General features: G+C 33.0%; 2 protein-coding genes across 3 annotated transcripts in view; both read left to right on the top strand.

Moving 5' to 3' along the window:
• LOC106061353 (ankyrin repeat domain-containing protein SOWAHC-like) overlaps nt 1-8,996 on the top strand; it is a 40,887-nt gene extending 31,891 nt beyond the window's left edge. The window contains exons 13-14 of one of the 2 annotated variants that reach the window (XM_056034960.1): nt 662-736; nt 2,866-8,996. The gene's annotated coding sequence lies outside the window, so the exon portion shown is untranslated. The remainder of the gene's footprint in view (nt 1-661; nt 737-2,865) is intronic. The other variant, XM_056034961.1, reaches the window with a different exon arrangement.
• A 739-nt stretch (nt 8,997-9,735) lies between these two features.
• LOC129927227 (uncharacterized) lies at nt 9,736-19,847 on the top strand. The gene is made up of 5 exons (XM_056034962.1): nt 9,736-10,561; nt 13,324-13,368; nt 14,275-14,474; nt 14,859-14,980; nt 16,815-19,847. The coding sequence occupies exons 1-5, from the start codon at nt 10,504-10,506 to the stop codon at nt 16,888-16,890; spliced, it is 501 nt and encodes a 166-aa protein (XP_055890937.1). The 5' UTR covers nt 9,736-10,503; the 3' UTR covers nt 16,891-19,847.
• The last annotated feature ends 3,503 nt before the right edge of the window (nt 19,848-23,350 follow it).

The raw sequence follows: 23,350 nt of genomic DNA on the forward strand, positions 1-23,350 counted from the left end.
TCTATTGCTGTATGTGTATGCGGGGGGAGGGGGGGGTCGCGGCAGAGTGGGGGATTGTAAAAAGGGGTCAGCGAGCACAAAAGGTTGAGAACCGCTGTTCCATTTGTTATTCCTGTTCTACCTACAACAGTCTTGACTGGGGGCTTAGTTCTGGATTAATTAGTGGTCATTTACTCAGCATCCACTAATTTAATAATACAACACAGCTCCATATAGAGGCATGGTGGCTGAGCGGTAAAGCGCTTGACCACTGAACCGGTGGTTCTGGGTTTGAATCCTGGTGAATATTGGGATTTTAAATTTTGGGAACTTTGGTTGCTTCTGAGTCCACCCAGCTCTAATGGTTAGCTGTTGTTAGTTGGGGAAATAGTAAAGGTGGTTGGTCATTGTGCTGGCCACATGACACCCTCATTAACTATAGGCCAAAGATCATCATTTGCCCTATAGATCACAAGGTCTGAAAGGGGAACTTGAACTTTACTTGAACTTTACTTACACAGCTCCAGGTGAGCAACCTGGGACTCAAATATGAAATTTGGAAAAAAAAAATACTGTTAGTTGTTTTTAAAAATTAAAAAAAAATTTTAAGTTCTACTTATAAGGAAAAAAACAACAACTAGCAACTGTAACACTTATCTTTTCTTTTCTATGTGCTCTGCAGAAGCTGATCCAAACATCCGTGACCACAGCGGCAAGAAAGCCAAACACTACCTGAATGCCAACAGTAAACTGCAACGTAAGAAAGTATTATCTATTTTTAGTAACAACCCTCCCTACGAGACTTTGACCGCCTTGGTCACTAACTCAAACAATGCTCTGTTTAAAACCAAGTCTGGTACCAGACTGTCCATATCTGATCCCATACCATTGGACAATGCCAGTGCTGTTTGATCTCTCATGCCATCCATTGTGAAATGTAATATGTAATCTTACACTAGGATGATGCACTATTGCAGTAGTTTAATCCATCTTTCTGTTTACCTGTAGAACAGAATGCTGATTTAGTTTGAAAACTTGTGGATTCATTCTGTGAATGATATTATGATATCTAGATATCTAGATATCTATTTTCTTTATATAAACACCTCTGTGTTAAGTAACGAGCATATTGATGCATAATTAGTCTAGTCTCATAATTTATTCACTAGTCACAAGTTTTTTAATAGGCTTGTTTAGTTAACTTGCTTTCATATGTGCCAACTTTAGTGCTGTCAAAATCTGGCTCTAGTTTGAAGTATAAATGATTTATAAAAAGAAATGTATATTATGGTGATTAAGTGCCGTCTCCATGGCATTATAGTTGCTTGATAACAAATACAATCGAAATATTTTGTACTCTCTATCCCTCCGATGAAACATTCATTTGACTAATGGACTTAAGTTTGCTAGTTTTTAGAGCCAGACTTGGAAATATTTTCCGCACATTATTTTCTTTGTGTCCTACTCAGAGCTGCCTTACGCGTTGAAAAAAGTTTTATTTGTTTGAGTGTATGTTTAATTAATATTATCCTAAGGATGAAAGATACATGCTGTTTTTCCATTTTTAAACATGTATATTTATATAATTAGAAAAAAATCTACAACTAACTCCCTGCCAATAGCTGCATGTAGTATCAATTTTTGAAGAGGATTTTATCTTTATATTATAGATTTGGGTATTAGCTTTAAAGTTTAAGGATTTTGCTAGACATTTTTTAGTGACTATTTAAGAGGGATTTTTATAAGTCTCAAAGTTTAAGGAAGTACTCCTATCAAAGAGAGGGAACTCTTTCTTGACCATTACTGCAGTAGAAGAATTCAACAGTGCCTGTGTGTAATTATTTCCCCAAAACAGAGCTTAGTTTTAAACCCAGATTTAGCATTTCAAAACCCTGAAACCCTGAGCACACAAGTTTGTCAGTGTTTTCTAAATAGCAAAAGCTCTTTTAATTCAATATCAATGTTGTTTCATTTTATGTAGAGCTGTGAATTTAAAGCTGCTATGATTGGGCCAAACCTCTTGGGGAGTATTTTACAATTCTGAAACAGAATCTGTTATTTTCTAGCCAGGCTTTGATCTAGTAGTTTGTGATTTGATGCATTTTAGAATGCTCACTTTTTTCCCCACTTTGTCTTAAATTGTCTTTGGGGATCTTTTTATCCTTTAAGTTACAAGAGTTTCTTATCTTGTTTATTACAGAGGTTCTTATCTTATTAATTACAGAGTTTCTTATCTTTATAATGACAGAAGTTCTTATCTTATTAATCACTGAGGTTCTTATCTTATTAATTGCTGAGGTTCTTATCTTAATAATTACTGAGGTTCTTATCATTATTAAAGAGGTTCTTATCTTATTAATTACATAGGTTAAGTACCTACTCAGTCATCTCATCTAATCTCTGCCTGTGGTCCCATCTGGCACAAAATCCACAAACCAGTTTCCTCCAGGCATCTCTGTTCTGGGAGAGTCTCTCCAACTCCTCCCATGTCATGCTCCTCTTTTGGACATTTTCGACCTGTCACCTTTGGATTTCACTGACCAGTGTCATACACCTTCCAGCTAGAGAACCATCTTCTCCCATGTCTGCGATGTCTGTTGGTTTGCAGATTGTTGTTTCTGTTGCTGTTGTTTTTTTTACAGGGCTAGCTAATCCTAGGCACACTGCTCCTTGTTTTTAGTCAGGCTTGGAACACAGTTCATTAATATTAAGTAGAGATTGAAATTCTAAGTCACCGGTTTAGCTGGATGATTTAAGGGATGTTTATATATAAAATATGTAATATCTTCTTGTACAAGAATAAATTTATTAATGTTTAATTCTCTTAAATATTTTATGGAGACTTGCCAACTTTTGTATTTAAAATTTGCCATCATTTTTCTCTAGGTACACTTTCAACTATTAAGTGATATGTAAAATGTTATGAGCTCCTATTTTTTTCTTCTTTTTATGCTTCTATATTTAAAAAAAAAAAATCTTTTACAAAGGGTTATTAACATTATTGTATACAGAATTCATTAACATCAATCATCTATCTTTATAAATGTCATAATTAATATTAAAAAATATGTATATTTTTCTATATGTTGCATGTTATATTAAGCATAATTTTGTTTTATATTTTATATGCTGGTTAAAAAAAGGAAACTAACTCTAAAGTATGTTTTGAACTGATCTCCCTTGGAGTTAATAACTTTAAAATCACTTCTATTTTGCTGTGGAGCAATAAGCTTTTTTGTTAGTTGATGATCTAAAAGTAATTGTTCACATCCTGATGTGTGACCGTGTCTTTGGGTTAGAAAAATTTGCTGCTCTATTTCCTTGAACTAATTTCAACATAGTAGATAACAAAGTCTTAACAAATTTTTAATTTAATATAAACTTCTGCCACATTTCCTTGGATTATTTCAAAATAATTTCTAGCCACCTTTTTTATAAAAAAAAAGTTATAAGTGATATTTTGATAAAGGAAAATAAAATGACACCGTATTTGACTTCTGGCTTAAAAAAACAGCTTTATTTTTGCCTTGCCCAGCCATCCTAAGAATGATGTTAAGTTTGCAGAAATGAATAAGTTTATGTGCCTTTTACTGGTGGGGACATAGTGTGTGAAAGTGTGATGTCATTTCCTATTTTTCAGCCTCCATATTGGCTCCATACCACACACATGTATAATAAGAATAGGCCGTACATTATTTTTTTAATATTAATGAAATAAAATAATGAATCACGAATACCTTAATCACAAATTTTATTTAATGAAAAAAAATTTTTTTGTTTTTGTTTTGTTTTAACGAAACAATTTCAATGTTGCATAACATTACTTGTTGATTGTATTATTTCTTAATAATAGAAAAGAAAGATATTTATACAGCTTCAGTTGTGTATGGAGCCAGACATGTAGATATGACTTTACAACTTTCACACTCTAAGATATAAGATGTGGCTTCTTGTCATCAGCAACCTGAATGAAGTGCTTTTTTTCTTGTCTGGGAATAAAACAGTTGATGTTGATCTCAATGTCTCTTGCTTGTTAATCCAGTCTTGACATTTGAGACTCCCTGAGGATAGTGTGTTTCATTTGTTCATGTTTTAAGTTTGGTATAACAATTCTATCCTCATTCAGTTGTGGAAGCTTATTGACAAACTATTATGAACCAAGTCATTACATTTACTTAGAAACGTAAACTTTTTATTAAATTTCCCGACTCAGTTTTGTTTACGCAGGGTTTGTTTCCAGTCTCAAAATCTTTCTTTCTTCCTAGTGTTATTGAAACAGCTATGGTCAAGCTTTTAACGAAATTTAATTGGAATGCTTGAATTAATTGGATATTTTTGTATGTTTAGCCTGTGGTTTAAAAACTGTTTGTGAATTCAGAGAAAGCTTATAATATGGGGAATAATGGGGAGTGGGTCTGGTTCTAAACATGATGTCTTTTTGGAAATTACTGATAAACTCTTCTGTTGACTTATTTCATCCTAGCATTCAGTTAAGACGTTATGACAGCTTTGATATAAATAAGTTTGGTGCCAATTTGATATAAATAGACTAAATTGATTCTGTTGTTGCTACTAAAAGTCCTAACCGAAATGTTGACATAACAAATTTCTGTACTTGAACTGTGTACATAATCTTTGTACATTTGAGAATCCAGTTTTTAGCAGTTTTATATTGGCAAGTCTATGTTCATTTGAGAAGCCAGTTTTAGCAGTTTATATTGCAAAATATTGTCTTAGCTTGTTACATTTTTTGGTTTGGTCCAGGTTTTTTTTTTTTTAATTATTAAATTTTTATTTTCTTTGTGCGTATTGCAACCTTAAAATTAATTATTTAATCAAATATACTTTAACATTTTGTATTAGGGATGAATTATGCGATAAAGTTAATAATTTCTTTTTTTGGGTCAAGGTCTTGGTTTAGTTGTCCTTTATTATTCATTAATATTTCAAAAATAATTTTTGTTAAGTTTAATTAATGTACGTCAAACTGGAGTTTCAAAATGTCTGTCAAGGACAAATTTTGTTTTCTCCATTTTTTTGGAATGGTGGGATGGCAGTCGTTTAATTAACGGATGATGAGTAGCAGTGAAAATTATTTATATTTTTTGCCATATTTTAATAAGTATCACCTATCACAAAGACCAGTGATTCTCAATCTGGTGTGAATGACATGTAAGCACACTTTCAGTAAACACTTTCAAAAAGAATGCACAAACAGTAAATTTGCATTTATCATGTCAGCCTACTGATTGCAAGCTTTTCTTTTTTTTTTTTGAAGTATTATCACTTACCTATATATGGGGGAAAACAAAATTTAAATTTAAAAAATTAGGAAATATGTAAGATGATGCAATAGATTAGATTCTAGTTATAGTTTAATATGAAAACAGGAATTAAAAATAATCTAACTAGTTTTTTTTTTTTTTTTAAACTTTTTATTACATATCTTCATGAAACTTATTTAACTTCATTTAATTTTTGAAAAAACCATCAACGTTAGTAAAGATAGATATTATGCATTATTATAATCAAATGCTTTTTCTAGATTATATTGCAAGTTTACAATTGTCATTATTTTAGTTCTTGGGCTGGAAACAATATAAATAACCCTCTGATAAAAAAATCAAGAGCTTTTGGCATATAGGGCTCTGAAGGATCTATTGACATAGATTCCAGCATAAACTCAATCTAATAAGTGCTTTGTTTTTTAGATGGCTATAATAGGCCTAATATGTTTATAGATGGCTGTAACATACCTAATATGTTTTTAGATGGCTATAATATGCCTATCTCTATTTATGTCATTTATTAATTAATTGTGTTATTTAATGTAATAGTATAACTTCCCTAAACTGGTAGTATAATAGTACAACAGTGTGCAAGACTCACAAAGTGTCAGTGCAATATTAAATTATGTGTGGTTTTCTTCTTTCATTAACATCCATCTACTTTTGAACTAGTGTGTGATGCTTATGTTTAAATTATCCCCCTTGTTTGAAGAAAATATTCTAATTTTGATTCTGTTCAATTGAAGGCCTTTTTTCTTTGTAGTCAGCTACTTTTTAGTACACTCAGTACATATTATTAAAAAAATTCTAGTTTCAGGTGGCTTATACAAAAGGAATGCTGTTTGGGATTAGCTATTATATTAAAACATTTGAGTGTTGCCTTTTTTTTTAGTTTCTTAAACTTGAAGTAGAGTTATCTTCCTTGTGATTTCCTCATCTGTATGTGTGCTTGTATAGATTTACATGGCTATATTATCACACATTTGTCAAAGATTCATAAGAGAATGATGTAGACTTTTGTGTTGTACGGTAGTGACAAGAAGTTCAAAAATGCTTTTATTTTCTAGAAGTAAAAAAAATAAAACTTCTACTCGATCTTTACATTCTGAACTAAATCTAATAATAATAATAATAATAATCTTTATTATCCGTAAGGAAATTTGTCTTACAATTTGTGCATTACACCAAACAAAAAACATTATAACTATAAGAAACCAAAGTGTACATTCACACCAGACTCACTCATAATTTACATGTGACAAAGTTTATACCAGATTGTTCTTATTTAATGATTTGATTGCCAGTGGAACAAAAGAGTGTTTGTGTCTGTTTGTCTTTGCTATCGGTGTCTTGTATCTCTTTTGTTTTGTTTGTCTAGAGTCTATAATATTGTTTAAATGACTTATAAAATATAATTATCCCTTGATCTTTATTTGTTTTAGTGTTTTGGCAAAATTCTGAATCTAGCTATTATAGAGGTAATACTGAGACACCAGCTGTATTTGTAAATCTTGATTGGCCAGAATTAATAAATGGATTGCGAAGATTTTATAGATCTAACTCCTTCTCTTTAATATATTTGTGGGCAGAATCCCTGGAGTATGGAAATTGTGTTGTTTATAGTTTAGTAATCTTAAATCTGAAGATCGCAGGTTTTCTTTTGTTGAATAGTTTATTCATAGAATTCTTTTTTTTTTTCAAATCATTATAGATTTCATGTTTAAATGATCAGAAATATGTCTAATCTAAATTATGTAGTAGTTATCTCTTTTATTGTCTCCCCTGAATAAAATGCTCTTCCAAGTATTTCAGATTTCCATGTTGTCTAAAATTTTTTTAATGCATGTTCATCTTTACCTTTTTTTACTTTCTTAAGAACACTTGTGTATTCTGTATGCTAAAAATGGGTATAATTTAAGATGTCAACCTAGATGCTTTAATATGTAAAACATAAATAGTTCATGTTGTCAGCTGTAATTTATTAACCTTAATTAGATGAAGAACAGCCCATAGTCCTCAGACGTCAGCGTAAAAGCAGCAATGGTAAAAGTTTACAGTTCCAGAGAGCTTGAGCTTGCTGCACTCTGCATCACCTTTATCTCACATCAAAACATCCACCGCATCTGTCACATCTGTTGTTGTCACAACTGTCACTGTCATATCTGTCACTGTGACATCTGTTGGTGGCACAACTATCACTGTCATATCTGTCACATCTGTCGCCGTCACAACTTTCGCTGTCATATCTGTCACTGTCACATCATGCTTAACTTCAAAGGAATCTTGTTCTTCTCAGCCATATTGACTGCTTTCTCAGCATGGCGTCATCTCTTTCTGTTATATTTATCAATTATAAAAATTTAGAAGCAGCGTTAAGAATTGGATGTAGATTTATTATTGTTTAAACACCTCTGTAAGCCATATCTTAGTGTAATGATCATAATGATTAGAATGTTATTTCCTTTTGGTTCTGACATGAGACTATATAAACTAAGTAGTGCACAATTGTTTTCAGCCTTGGGGCCATATCAGGGCCAGACTTACCTCTAGACAACACAAGCTATAGCTTAGGGCATTGGGGCCATATCATCAGGGCCAGATTTACCTCTGGGTTACACAAACTATAGCTTAGACCCACATCATCAGGGCCAGATTTACATCTAGGCAACACAATTTATTGCTTAGGGCCTTGGGACCTTTATCATCAGGGCCAGATTAACCTCTTGGTATAGCTTAGAGCCTTGGGACCATATCATCAGGGCCACATATAACTCTAGGTAACAGAAGCTGTAGCTTATAGCCCCCAAGAGCTATTTAGGTCTTACATATAATATTTGCACTCAGAGATGGATCCAAAGGGCCCAAATCTGAAAAGCTTAGGGGATTTTCAAGTCTAAAAAATGGCACTGCATATAAATTTGCCAACCTACTGGCTCCACTGACTGCATCACCACAAAAACTTGTCAATTTCAAAGGGACCTCTACAGCTAGATTATGCATTGTGGGTAGAAGATTAGAAGAGCCAGATGGCACCCGGAGGCCATAGTTAGGCATCACTGAATGGAGTAAAGCCTGTAACCTCACATTTTTTTTTTTACTGGTGTTAACACGTTGTGTTTAGAGGGTTTAGAAAATAGTAATGTCATTATTTGAAGTTAAAACAAAAAGTAAAGTTTCCCTTTCAGACCTTGCCATCTATAGGGCAGATAACAAGGATGTCATGTGGACAGCACAATGACCGACCACCTTTAGTTTTCCCCAACTAAAGTCAATAAGTTTACAAAGAAAAAAAAAAGGATCTTATCCCCTTTCCACACACCCCCACCTCCTTGTTTACTGCTTTAAGAAAAACTTGTAGTGATGAGCTTTTTTTACTTTGACACTTCATCAAGTCTGCGACTGATAGAACTATGTAATGAGTTGATTGGGTTTGTTAAGGTCTTTGTTATTGACCATCTTGTGGCAGGCAAAGTAGTTTTTTTCTTTCTTTTGTTTTAAATTTAATTTTTTTTTAAACTACTGTAAATGCTTTTGTGGCAAGTGAGTTGTATACATTCTATACGCTTTTTTCTTTTAATGCTTATTACATTTTATTGTACAATAGTTGCAGCTTAATTTATTGTTTTAGAAATTTACATGTCAGAATTCAGGATACTTTTCTTTACAATGTTTGGAAATTTTTAAAAAATGTAAATAAAATTTGTTGAATAAAAATGCATTAAATTGAAATAGAGGAATAATGTTGTGTGTGTGAGTGTGTGTATTTACATGTAAAATTGTATAACTAATCTGATTTTTCATTTGAAAAAAATCATCAAAACGGAATGATTATATAAACTCCCCTTAGATAAAGTGACTAATAACCATGTCCACAGTTTATATTGAAATGACAGTTACTCTAGATAAGCTCTAGATCAGCTATATGTTCTAAATGTGGTTAAAAAATTGTAACTTACCACAAAAAAGAGTTGCATGGTAGATACCATTGGATGTAGGTTGAAGAGGATAAATCCCATTGACGAGAAGCAGTACCTTTTTTTTATGAAAGAACTACAGCTTCTCTTACATTAATTTGTTCTGGTCGACTCTTGGTTTATAGTTCAACAAGTATTCTGTCATGACCTCTTTTTCTAATTATCATGTTCTCATCCTAGATAAAAGTAACTCTTTTCCATTTTTTTTATAGAATCTTACCTCCATTTTAATCACATTGTTCTGTACTTGCTATGTGCTTTGCAGGAAGGATTTCTTATGCTTTATATATATATATATATATATAAATATAAAATATTTAGCATTGTTTGCCTATAAGCTTAAAATTGTTAATTAATGTTCCGAGAGTTAAGAATCAGATGTTTGTGAAACAAATGCAACACTGTACGTAAAACAGTCAATAGTTTTGGTGCAAGGTCTTTTTGAACCAAGATAATCAAGAACGATAAATCATGCTGGCATTATTAAGGTAAACTAATATTTAACTGGATTGCATTTAATTACATGTTTACCTTTCAATCCTATCCATTACTCATTGTAACAAAACTTTTCACCTAATTAATCAAGACCTGATTAGTATGTCATTTTTACCATAGGTCAGTGGTGATCCGTCAGCTTAACGAAACTACTTTATTTAGTGGAAAAATATGTAGGTCACAGTTGGGTCTGTCTATTTTCATGAAATATTGTTATTTGCCCTATTTTCAGACTCATAAATGAGCCTTATTATTAAAATGTTGTAAACTATTTCCTTTTAGAGTTTGTAAATCTGTTCTTTACTTTTGGTATCTCTACTAAATTTAAATAATTTCACTGGTTTGTGCCTTGGTCAATGCAGTGCCAAATTTTTGTTATATTTAATTGAACATATTCTCTCATTACAAATTTGGTCCCTAGAGTTTGCCTTTATGTATGTAATATGTATGCATCATTATAAAACATTAGTTGATATTTATTTGCATTATAATAATAAACAATTAAATCATGGTTGTTCTAGATAGGTCTACCCATTTTTTTTTGTCCATAGATAAACACTGCCCAATTTATTACTTTAATAGATTACCAGTGCCCTACATAGTATTATTTTTATAGATCACCACTGCCCTATGTAATATTGTTTTTATGGATCACCACTGCCCTATGTAATATTTGTTTTTTAAATCACCACTGCCCTATATAATACTAGCCTAATTTCTTCTGTGTACATTTCCATCTCTTTATATAGCTAGTGATAATTGTATACATGTTGTTGTTCTTTTTGTTTCTTTCTTGCTTCTGGATAAATCAAAATGGAGTCCAAGGTGAGAAAACGGAAGAATTTCTTTTTTGTAATAAAAACAATCACATTAGTTTTTTGTTTTGTTTGGTGAACAACCACAGCATGTAGTGTGATGTTTGGTGAGCAGATGCATTCATTCCTTCACTGTCCTTTAGTTCTTATTTAGGGTGATCATAAGGATTCTGGGAAATTCTTGAGCTCAGAGTTATCTAACATCTATGGGGTAGACTTATACTTTTCTGTTTATTTGCATATTTATTTATAGACAAATACTATATCTTTGATACATAGTGGTGGTGGTACCTTTCTACAAAAAAAAGGGGGTTAAAATTTTGCTTAAATTTTACTAGAAGTTAATATAAGGTACCGTATACTATTTCATTGGTTCAATGCAATGTTTGTTTTTTAACCAAATGATTAAAATAGAATGAGGACAAATGCATTTTTTTAATAACATAAAGACGTATTAACTGAATCTTTCTTTTGTGTGCATAACTGTAGCTATATCATTGTATACTTTCGTTAACAATTGTTTCATACAAAATTTCTAGATCCGCATTTTCTATTGCACTTTGTACCTTGTGTTCTTCTGGAGATATTTTTTTTTTTATGATTGAAATAATTTTTTGTTATGTGCAATCGCCACTTTATTTTTTCAATAGTATAAACTTTGAAAACTTTATATCATATAAGAATGTAAATATTCTCTTTGAATTTTATTCAAAATATTTGTGTGAATTTTCTTGACAAAAAAATAAATTACAATTTCACAATTCACTTCTGCAACTATTTCTTTTAAAAAAAAACAACACATTTTATTCAATCTGTTTTATTTTTGCATGCCCTCTGTTTTGCTATTCAAGAAGATGTATTTTTAACAAGGACATCCAAACTTGGTTTTAGCATTTACCTTAAAGTGTTTTTGTTTTTTTCATGTGTTATTTTTCCTACACTTGACGTCTGCTAATCTTTTGTACCTACACTTGACTTCTGCTAAGTATTGTTTTGTTTTTATGTTTTATTTTGTACCTACCCATGACGTCTGCTAATGTTTTGTAGTTACACTTGACTTCTGCTAAATATTCTCTTTTGTTTATATTTTATTTTGTACCTACACTTCACGTCTGCTATGTTACACACAAAAAGAAAATAGCTTAAGCGTTCCATCCCTCTCCCTGCAACACACCTTGAAGCAGAGTTTTGGAACTGCTGTTTACAAAAACCTGGCAATATGGCATTTGTTATTTGTTTGTATAATACTTCGAATCAAACAGAATTTCATTAACCTACTCACAGACAAGTCTTACTAATCTGCCTCCACTTTTTACACTCATTAAGTTTGTCCCATGAAACTGAAATACTCAAAGCAATCTCAACAGCTTATAGAACACTATCCAGAGCCTCCACTTTTTTCTTATGGGGACATTGTTAATGAGATCAAAGTGGATGTGGCAGCTTAGTAAGTCTAGCACATGGTACTCTTTATGAAGCTTAAAATACAAAAGAGACAAAACATTCAAAGTTTATATCCTTCGCCCACACTGATACTTTCACTTGTAGTTTTAATGCTGTCATATCATTCCTCTGCTAACGAATAAAACTTGTGCTTTATCCTTCCTGTTCAACATTTGGCTGGCATGTGGCAACTTCAGTGAACGCTAAAGTATTATATATTTACTCAATTACAAATTCATAACCTAGTCGGAAAAAGTTGAATTGATTTCAATTTATTATTGTAGTTTATTGAATGCATCCTGGTTTAAAAGTTTCTTAAATAAAAAATGCTTGTAGTATGTGAACATTTAAAGCATCTATTGACCTTATTGTCTATAGATATAATATTCATACTTTTAGGAATAATATAAAATAATAGATCTAGATTTATATTTATATAAATATTATTCTAGTTATTTCCCTTTGTATTCTCTAAATATTCATTCCCCTGTCTAACTTTATGTTGAACTAGCTCTCCTGTATGTTGGTAGTCTATAATAATAAAAAGTTTGTTAGTTTTTGATGATGGCTCATGAGTCTGGAACAAAAGTCTGATATCTCAGCTTGATGCTATTGAGGAGTGTGTTTTATTTAATGAAGGCTGACTAGTTTCACAATGCTCCAGATAGGATTTCAGATGTTGGTCCTTATAAAACCTGACATAAAGTATATGTTGATAGTTCTTTTGGTAATTATTAGTAACAATTGTATTTTGCCAATTTCATAGACATAAGTTGAGATTTACTTCTTTATATATCACAATTTTAGCATTACTTGAAAATGGCTTTTCCAACATTCCTGTCAATCCATGGGCCATCATTCAGTTAATCATTTTAGTAAAAACATCCAGACTATGTCTTAATTATTTGTTAGGACTTGGATTCTTTAAAAAAAAAAAGTTAATTGAAAAGTTAAACATAAAAATATACTTCAGTAAATTTTGTTTATCTGTTTAGACTTTTTGAACAAATTTCTACTCAACAGCATGAAAAGTAAAAAAAAAATGTGTATCTCTATGTGAATTTTTGTAGATGTAAAGTGAAAATGTTTAAATTTAATGTTTAAATGACATAATTGTTTTCTTTTTTGAAGTAACGTATGTTATATATTAAGATATTTGAAATAATATAAAATTTTTTGAATAACTTTTTTTTTCTTGTCAGAGCTAATTTTATTTTTTCTCCATTGAAAGCCATGTGTTGTTGTTTTTTTAAATGAAACCTCCATTTCTGGTCTTAATAGCATCAAGGGAGTGTTCATTAATGTTTATTAATTATTTTTTGTTTACAGAATTACTGACTTCAACTAGAAGATTGGGTTCTGAACTGAACACAAGTAAGTCACTTAAAATTTAGTGGCAAAAATAAAAACAATTACTATATATATTTTTCATATACTAGTCTACTAAGTCCAGTTGGAGAATTATTTTACTGGTCCATGAATAAGAACAATTTTTTAGGCAATTTTCTGGGGGAAATGTGGAACATAAAACATTGAACCATAATCTTCAAATACAAAAAAAAAAAAAAACACATAATAAAATACTCAGAAAGACACAAACATAAAGGCAAATTTCTTGTTCCTTATGCTAGGACAAATTTGTACAAATGCTCCTTCTTCCCTAGTGCTATTATCCAGGAAAAACAAGTGACTTGACAGAATTTGAGTGATTAACATGCATGACTAGATTGACATAGGGACACACGTAGGACGTTGTCCTCTTCTTTCTTGAAGTAACGTTTCTATTTTATAAGATTTAGATTAAATGGACTTAGTACGAAATGACTGGCCATTATCATTTGTTCCAATTAAAACTGTTTACTTTGTACTGTATAAATGCTGCTGGTAAAATCATTGGCAAAAAACAAACCCCATTTGGGCAGTTGTTTGAGACAAACTTCTATAAAAAAGCTAACAAGATCCTCGAAATAAAGAATCACCCTTTGTGTCAGGATTTTGTGATTTTACCATCACAAAAGAGATACAAGACACTGATAGCAAAGACTAACAGACACAAACACTCTTTTGTTCCCCTGGTAATCAAATCATTAGATAAGAACAATCTGATATAAACTTTGTCACATGTAAATTATGAGTGAGTCTGGTGTGAATGTACACTTTGGTTTCTTATAGTTATAATGTTTTTTTGTTTGGTGTAATGCACAAATTGTAAGACAAATTTCCATATGGACAATAAAGATTATTATTATTATGTTGCTGTTTACTTTGTACTGTTACAAGATCTAGATGACTCATTTCTTCGTACCAATGAGCGTATGAGCAAGAGAGCCAAGGCTGTATCATCTCTGCTGTTTTTCAAGTCGGAAAGTGCACAGCAGCTGCTCAGGTCAAGCTGGAATGGGTCAAGTGATGACATACCAGAAGACCAGAGGCCACCATCGGGCAGTGCTGGCTCATCCCCCAGCACCGGCAGAAGAAAAGTAGGTCACTTAGGCAGTGTTAAGTTACAATTATATCACATTAAGTGTGCCATATACTGTTGTTTATTTTAATAGTTTTATATGTATCAGCCTAGTAGTCAGTAGAGGGCTCAAGCATTTGTCAGTGGTATTGCCTAGAGAGAATCCTTATCAGCCTAGTAGTCAGTAGAGGGCTCAAGCATTTGTCAGTGGTATTGCCTAGAGAGAATCCTTATCAGCCTAGCAGTCAGTAGAGGGCTCAAGCATTTGTCAGTGGTATTGCCTAGAGAGAATCCTTATCAGCCTAGTAGTCAGTAGAGGGCTCAAGCATTTGTGTGGATGTGTGACTGAATGGCATAAACCCTTTTTGATTAAACAATTATTCTCTTTTTTTTTGTACTGCAGGCCACCTCCAATGAGATGGAGTTGATGCCACCCCCAGCTAATGCCATGATGAATAGAAGAAATAGGCGTAATGACAGATCCAAGTCCTCCAGTAGAGAGAGCCTCAACTCACAAAAGAAAGGGTAACTTTGCATTAAGGGGGATAATCACATTATTTAAAAAAATTTTTAGATTTTGAGTCACTTCCCATTCTCCAGTCTAGTTAAATATACATTTTTGTCTGTCTGTTGAAAAATAAAATTGAGTTCTGTCCTTTTAAAAGCTTAAGAAGATTATTGCTCAAAGCAAAACATCATGTAAACATTCACCGAGATACCCCCTTCTTCCCTCTCCCTTTCACCACTGGTCCAGACAAGTGATAGGATCATAGCGCATTGAGATAGCTAAAGCTTAAAAAAACAATTGGTAAAAATATTTCTAATTGCACAGATTAATTATGCCTAGGCCTATCAAGTATATAATTACATGAATGATCCAAACTAAATGATACAATTACACTTAATATGGGCTTTGTTTTTTTTTAAATATTTTTTAAATCTTTGTCTTGTTCCTATTTTCATCCAGTTTTTTTGTATCTTTTGAGATGGCTGCACTTAGGATTTATATATAGATTGGACTCTTTATGCTACTTCTTGTGAGATAGTGCTAGTGTTATTCTTTTCTAAACATCAGTAAATATTCCCTTTGATAGGTCACATAGAGCTGTAAATCACACCTTTAGAAAGTTGTTATAAATCTGGAATAGTAAATGTAAATGTGAAGCTAGGTGCTGAAACGAATGAATGATACATACAAATTAAATATAAATGAACAGCAGCACCAGGAACCAAGATTTTAAATGAGAGAAAGTCGTGAATTAAATGTGACAAAAATAAGGGACTTTATTGCTCATATTCACTGGAACTTCTGTATGTATTGTGTTTATGTTGTCCACCTGTCAGAATGAGAGATACGGTTAGATAGAGCCATTGTTTGTCTTATGCATCCATAACGGTTGTCTGTGTTGGCTCTGTTGAAATTGTTGGTGACAGCGAGTGTGGCGAGGTGGGTGTGGGTGCAATTTGCAAACGGGCAAATGACTCTAGACCAGAAAAATGATTTTTTAGATTAATATGCCTGTTCTTGTGTTTCTTGACTTGGCTCACTAGGGGGTTTACTTATACGAACAATTATTACTTGATTTGCTTCCAGATATCCACTCAATTAGAATAACTTATTACTGAATAAACCCCAACTCTTGATAATAACAATGAATAACTTTAATATTCAATAAATAACATTGACTCTCAAATAAATATTCATTCACAATCGCTAGTCCATCAACTTATAAATAGAAATACATAAACACCAGTCCATCAACTCTAATAAAACCTATATACATAACACAAGTCCAGGAAGCAACGTCCAACCTTCCTGGACCGGGAGCAAGACCTTACTAACTAACACACTCTCTGGCACATTCAACGAAGACTTAATCACTCAGTTCACAACAGGTGCAATACTATTCACATTCACAGCAAGGGGATATAACAATCATACCAAAATATTAAAGTAATATTCATTCTTGTCATACCGCCCCCTGACACCTATGGTCTAGAGGTTAAGTTCGCTTAACAGTGTGTTGCTGCTATGTGGTGGTGTCGTTTCCAGTGTCACTGGTTTGGGCCTGGGTCGGCACAGTCTCATTTTTTCATCACATTTAATTCACTACTTTCTCTCATTTAAAAACTTGTTCCCTTGTGCTGCTGTTCTATGTTTAATATGTATGTATCAAATCTGGGATAGGTCCCATCTTCCTGTAAACAACACTTGGATATATTCCTATGTCTCTGGCAACAAAACCCGCAATAGATCCTATTTCTATGACTGACTTTCTGGCTAATTGCAGTGTAAACTCTAGCTGTCTGTAAGTTTGAAAAGACTTATTACCTATTTAACAACGTGTCATTATTTCAGGAACAAGAAGAATGATGAAAATGAAAACATAACAAGGTCAGGGTCAGATGCAGAGATGAGGTCAACAGTCATATAAGGTCAGAATTCAAGGTGCTACACAAGATTTATAGTAGAAACAAGGGAGACAACAATTCACCAGCTGTAACAATAGAAATGCAACCAAAAAAAAATGTGTTAAAGTACTAAATTATAAAGATGCAAAACTATTTGACCTCTTTTTTATCTTTCTTTTTTCTACTCTTAATATCTATTTATATTTATGTACTCAATAGCAGTATTACTTTAAAATCTTGTCAAGGAGAATTCTAGAAAAAAAATGGCTGCTTAAATATTTTTTTTCTAAAGATTTTTTTTTTTTTTTTTTTTTTCCTAAATATTTGCTTGTTAGTTTTAGTTTGTAGAAAATGTAATATAAAAATAGCTCTTGGACTAAATGTATAAATTCCTTAGATCTTAATCACTGGTTTAGTAAAAAAGACTGATTCAAATCACTATTTCTTTCAATAACTGCTTGATTCAAAGGACAGATCTGTTCTCCATTTTTGGAATTTAGTGCATTGGTTTATTAAAATTGCCAGCTTGTTGAATCATTAGATGGTTCAAATCACAATTCCACATTGTTGCTATGACTTACTTTTACCCCATGTATTTAAACAAAACCTTTTTAATTCTTCAAAGGTTTCGGTTGTTGCTTTCTAGGACTATCTGTGATTTCCAAGACTTAGCGGACCAAGAATTTGAGAATTAATATTTCACTTTTGATTCTAGTTCCATTGCAATACATTTTGCTTTCTGACATTTCAATGCTGCTTCCTGTTTGATTTTACATCTACATGCTGTCTTCCATATTTTTTTAAAAGTTACCATGAGCATTATCTATGACTGACTTATGTAAGAATTTATTGTCAATTATAAATTTATCATCTAGATAAGACTTCATTGTTTAATGTGTGTTTATATTAAAGGTTTTATTTATACCTGTATTACATACAATGTTTTACAATAGAATGAAATGATGGCAACAGTGAACATAGAAAGTTGACACTAGAATGTTTGTCTGGTTTGGAGAGTATTGAAAAAAAAATGAATGTGATGAATATTCATAATAAGATTAGAGAGTATGAAGTAACTGAGAGGTAAAAATGTTTATATAAAAAGTTTGATTTGGGTTTGAGAGTCTTGTTCAGACTATTGATTGTGTACAAACTAAAACATGTTGTGCTGCCCTATCAGATATTGATGATCACGTGTTCATTGTATATATTAAGTATTGTAGGTCAGATCTATAAGGTCAGTCTTTTTTTTTTTTTAGCTCAGATATTGTGAAATAATTTAAGATTAGACAGTTAACTTCTAAATCCAAAGATTGTTTTGCACTGTCAGTTCTTTGACTTGATTGATGGCTGTTTGCTCATATGAAATTTACTCTTGACTCTGGGCTAAAGTCATGATGGTCTTTCCTGCCACTATGCTCTGCTGATAGGGCAATTCTGAAGAATGTTTGACACCTCATTAATAATAAATAAGCAAAAGCACAACTTAAAAGCACAACTTTTCATTGTGTTTGCTGATATAAATAGCATGTTTCTATTTTCTTGGACTGATACTTTGAGTTACTTTTTAACTCTTTCTCTCCTAACTAACGATACCAACGTTGATTCCACCAGAATGTGGTAAATAATTACGGAGAGAAAGAGTTAATTGTAACGAGAGGAAATATTCTTACCAAGGAAGATCATTGTGATAATGTGCCATTATATATGTTTATCTCTATATATATCATTATTTTTTAAAAGAAGTAATACTTTTTTTTAATAGAGCATCTCAGTCATTCTCTTTTTTTTTTGAGTATTTAATTATTGTTTTACTATAATAGTAAAATAGTTACATATCTGCATGACACATTGACATTAATATGTACTTTTAGTTTGAAAAAGATATATTACATGTTATATAACCAGTGGTGTTTCCAATTATAACACATACAAACTATACATTTTTGTTTCCTGTTCTGCAAGAGATACTTCAGTTGCCAACTGCAAGTCATTACAATTGTTGACTGTTTTCTACATATTTTCCAAGTCATTACTTACTTCATTCCACTGATGTAGTTATTATTCAAATCACTTTTCTGTTATTTGCTTTCTTGTAGTTGCACAAGGGAGGTTATAATAATTGTTTATTGCTCTCCCATTTCACTTTGAAACGGAAACAAGTTTTAAGCTTTTATATAATCAAGCTTGTTAAAACCAACTTCAATGAGGTTTCCTAAATTTGTTAACAATTTATTATGAATGATGTAAGCACAGAGCAAGGAAACAGTGCAGATGTTGTACCTTTGGTGATCATATTAGATTATTGATTTGGTTTGCAAAGGATAGCTTAGATATAGTTTGTCCATCGTGGTTCGATGATGACCACTTGTGTCATCCAGGGGGCTGAGGGCTTTGCACTGGGGTTTAGTGCCTCCTCATGAGGCTGGTGAGACCTATGTGATCCCGGAATGTTTGGCTGCACACTGTGCAGGCTATTCCAGCTGGAGCTAGTGTCATTGGCATGCTTTTTTTTTCTCTGCTGCTTTTCTTCTACCAGGGCTGTTCTCTTGTTCTCTGCAATATGTGCACCAGTTTTCACAGCGCGACGCCATGATGCTCTATCATGTGCTTCTGTCTCCCAGGTGGCAGGGTCTATGCTGAAGGCTTTCAGAGAAGCTTTGAGGATGTCCCTGAAGAGTTTTCTTTGTCCACATTGTGTGCGCGTCATTCTCTAAATTGGCCATAGACTTGATGGACTCTCTCTACAGTGTGTTAGTAAAGTGAAGTAAGACCATTTTATTAGAATGTGTTGACCTTTTCCTAGAGCCTGTTGAATTGTTTCCCCTTGCTGGAAAGATTCCAGAGTTGAGAAATCTTTTGAACTTGTTTTATTTTTACAGTGTCAATAGTTGACTTCATATCCAGATGTTATTCAATGGAATCATGTTTATGTATACAATTTGATGATTGTCATAAATAAAAATGCATGTACATAGTTTGTAACCATTTCTGTGTCCATTTTTATTAGTATGTTAAGCTTGAAGGATGAACATTATGAAGATATAGAATGGAATGGATGTACAATTTTGTAAACAAGCTTGAACAATGAACTATTAAGAAGATAAGATAGGCTTGAAAGTTAAGCATAATAAAAAAGAAAAAAAAACAACATTGAAAATACTTTTTTTTTAAAGACAATATCTCCTTTATATAACTTACAGAGCGGTTGTTGTTTTTTTTTTCTTAGTAACTAATGAATGTTAGATTAAAAAACAATGAACCTTCCATGAAGTCCTGGCTTGAATAGAGGTATTTTAATAAGTGCAATGTCTCTCTTGGTGTTATGTTAATTAGCAGAACAAGTTGTTCGTATGATTAACAATCAATGGCCCAAACTTGTTTTCTACAGGGTAATTGTCGTGGGACTCTTGAGACTATTTAAACAATTATTCTGTCAGATACATGTATGATAGATATGCTACATAACTTCTTAAATGTTACCAATAGCTCGTATCCCAAAACTCTTGGGGTTAGAAAAAAAAAGGCCGCGCAATTGTTTGCCATAAAACTCTTTGAGACTATTTGAACAATTATTCTGTCAGATGTATGTATGTTACATAACTGTTAAATATTACCGATGGCTCGTATCCCAAGACACTTGGGGCTAGAAAAAAGGCCGCCAGGGTGTCTGCCATAAAACGGCCCCTGTGTGGATCGTAACGTGGTCTTTGGGGAATCGTTTACATTACCACCAGTGTAATGAACAATTTTAGGCATCCTATGGGGGGTCTGATTCCCTACTGACCTACTCGTTTCTCTACTCTAAAGGCCGTTTTCAATTGGGCGCCACCTTGAGGATCTGAAGGGTTGCTCAGAGCCCTTGTTATAAGTTCTCAAGGGAATCAATCGCTTGGTGTCTGACACAAAAAGGTGTAAATATACGCTTTTAGGTAATCTACATAAAGTGTTGGGTTAAAGACTTGTGAACACACAATATGATGACGCAATAAATAAGCTTGTAGTTTCCTTTCGTAATCTCTAATCCCCCTACTCGGTTATTAATCACGTGGCTCGTAGTGACGCTTGGAAAGCTAGTGATATACAAGACAGAACACTTGAAAATGTAATGGACCTCATTCACCAATCGTAAACAAACAACATTTAGCCACGTGATTCTATATATCTTCTATACAAATTATGTCATCCATAGTGGTTGTCACGTGATACGTATTTTTCATTGTTTTATCAATATTATGACGTGGCTAAATGTGTTTATTTACGATTGGTGAATGAGGTCCATTGGAAAGAGGAATCAGACATCTTGGACGCTTTCAATGACGTTTTTTAAATAAAGTTGTGGACAAGTTGTCAAGAAGCGTTCCTTCACCAACTTTAAATGGACCTCATTCACCAATCATAAACAAACAACATTTGGTCATGTGATCTTATTGATAAAACAATGGAAAAAAAACTGTCACGTGACAACCATCATGAATTAAACATGAGATCGTAAATTATATAGAAGAGATAGAGGACCACGTGGCTAAATGTTGTTTGTTTACGATTGGTGAATGAGGTCCATTGTAATAAGTACAAGTCAGATCCTTACTTTAAAATATAATTGTACCAGTCATCTACACAGTTACAAAACGAAGACATCTTTATATTTGATGGCTGACATCAGGGGCGTAACTAGGGATTTGAGGGCCCGGGGGGATTGACCTCTTTGGGGGCCCCTTGCATTTTGACATTCGACATATGTCATGAGATATGTACGCAAAAATATATAAGCCCCAAATCAAATTGGTTCAGTATATCAGTAAACTTAACAAAAAGTAATCATCAAGACTCTTTTAATGAATAATACCGTTGTTTATTAGTTAAATAATGCACAAGTGACAAATCTAAATTGATATCGCTTCACGTCGTGCATTCTGTGCAGCAAAGACATCTATAACATCAACTACATCGATACTTTCTAGTATTTGTGACTTCACTGACATTAAAACCATGATAAGCCTTTCTTGCGTCATTGTGCTCCTGAGATACTTTTTGATGAGCTTGAGCTTTGAGAATGATCTCTCACATGACGTAATGTCGTAATGGAAGTGGCCTGAGTTAGCGGTATTCAATATGTCTATTGGTGATTGTATTACTGTTTGTTGATGAAAAGTGCTCGTGCATCAATGACATCATTGAAAAAGCGATTTTCCATTTATTTCATCATACAAACAGGAAAAGTAGCACAGTTTGTCACAAGCGTGTCTTCTAACAGGTGTCTTGGTTCAAGAAGAAACCAAAAGGTATCCATTTTCTTTCCAGCCTTTGGAATCTGCCCTTCATCTCCATATGAAATCTGTCCAGCACTTCTGTCGCAACACGTTTGAATTGCAGTTGTATTGACAGTCCTACATTAGAACTCAACTTCCCATCAAGTCTTTTCTTTCATATGGTTGTTTTGATTACAGGGAATCCATAGTATTCACTACCTTCTTTTGCTTTTTCGATGGATTGGGTTTTTGTCAGTTTCTCATCATTTTGCAGAAAGCATGAAAGGGTACTAATTTCTTTAGCAGATTCCCGTATATGCAGTCCAGACTTTTGTAGTTTCTTCCGAACTATATTAATTGGGCACAGGAGCTTTGACCAGAATTCCAGATAGGCAAAAAATTCTTAATCTTTCACTGCATGAAGAAGATTCTGTGCTAATATTATATGGCATTACGTCATTGTTGGTTGTTTATGTTTTGTGCGAAAGCAAAAGGATTCAGGGTATACAAAAGTGGGAAAGATCCATATCTCGTTATGCTCGAGTATAGAAATACTCCGATAAGTGGACTGCCGTATTCACCATCACAATTGCTGACGAGTAGAAGACTCAGGGAATCATTCCAACTGATCACAAACTATTGAAACCATTGGTAGCTGAAAATGCAGAGACATTACTCAACGAACGACAGATGAAAAGCTAAGTGAAATACGATGCAAAAGCAAGACTACCTAAAGATTATTCTGTCGGAGAGTTCGTCTAGATCAAACATGGCAGAAAGCAGTTGTCATAAAAAACATTCAGCACCCAGATCTTACATCATAAAGACAAACGGAAAAACATACAGAAGAAATCAACGCTTTTTAAATAAGAGTTTCGATGAAGACATCTCTGGGTACTATGATACCGATGAAGACAATGAACTGCAAACTGTTGCAACAAACGAAACAGACAGTTATAGACCAACGTCTAGAGAACTTGTTCAGTCAAGACAACCAGAAGTGGACGAATTGTTAAAGTTCCTAGTAGACAGTGCCGGTCGCAGTGGGCGCCGCGCTTTCATAGGACCCGCGCTAATTCCAAGTGTACATTATTAAATTAAACAATTATAACGTATATAAAATAACAGGGTTTTCGCGACCTCCTGATTTTTCAGGGCCTCCAGGAAATCTCATAAAAAGGCAAAATATACGATAAAGTCCTGAACTTTTTTTGAATTTATTCAAATCTCC

This window comes from Biomphalaria glabrata, chromosome 7 (assembly GCF_947242115.1).
Source record: "Biomphalaria glabrata chromosome 7, xgBioGlab47.1, whole genome shotgun sequence".
Lineage (NCBI taxonomy): Eukaryota > Metazoa > Mollusca > Gastropoda > Planorbidae > Biomphalaria > Biomphalaria glabrata.

Excerpts from the sequence above, each read along its gene's own strand:
- LOC129927227 (XM_056034962.1), top strand. The coding sequence starts at position 10,504 with ATGTTGTTGTTCTTTTTGTTTCTTTCTTGCTTCTGGATAAATCAAAAT. Across the intron at positions 13,369-14,274 it reads GGGTTCTGAACTGAACACAA|ATCTAGATGACTCATTTCTT; the intron begins GTAAGTCACTTA and ends TACTGTTACAAG. Across the intron at positions 14,475-14,858 it reads CCAGCACCGGCAGAAGAAAA|GCCACCTCCAATGAGATGGA; the intron begins GTAGGTCACTTA and ends TTTGTACTGCAG.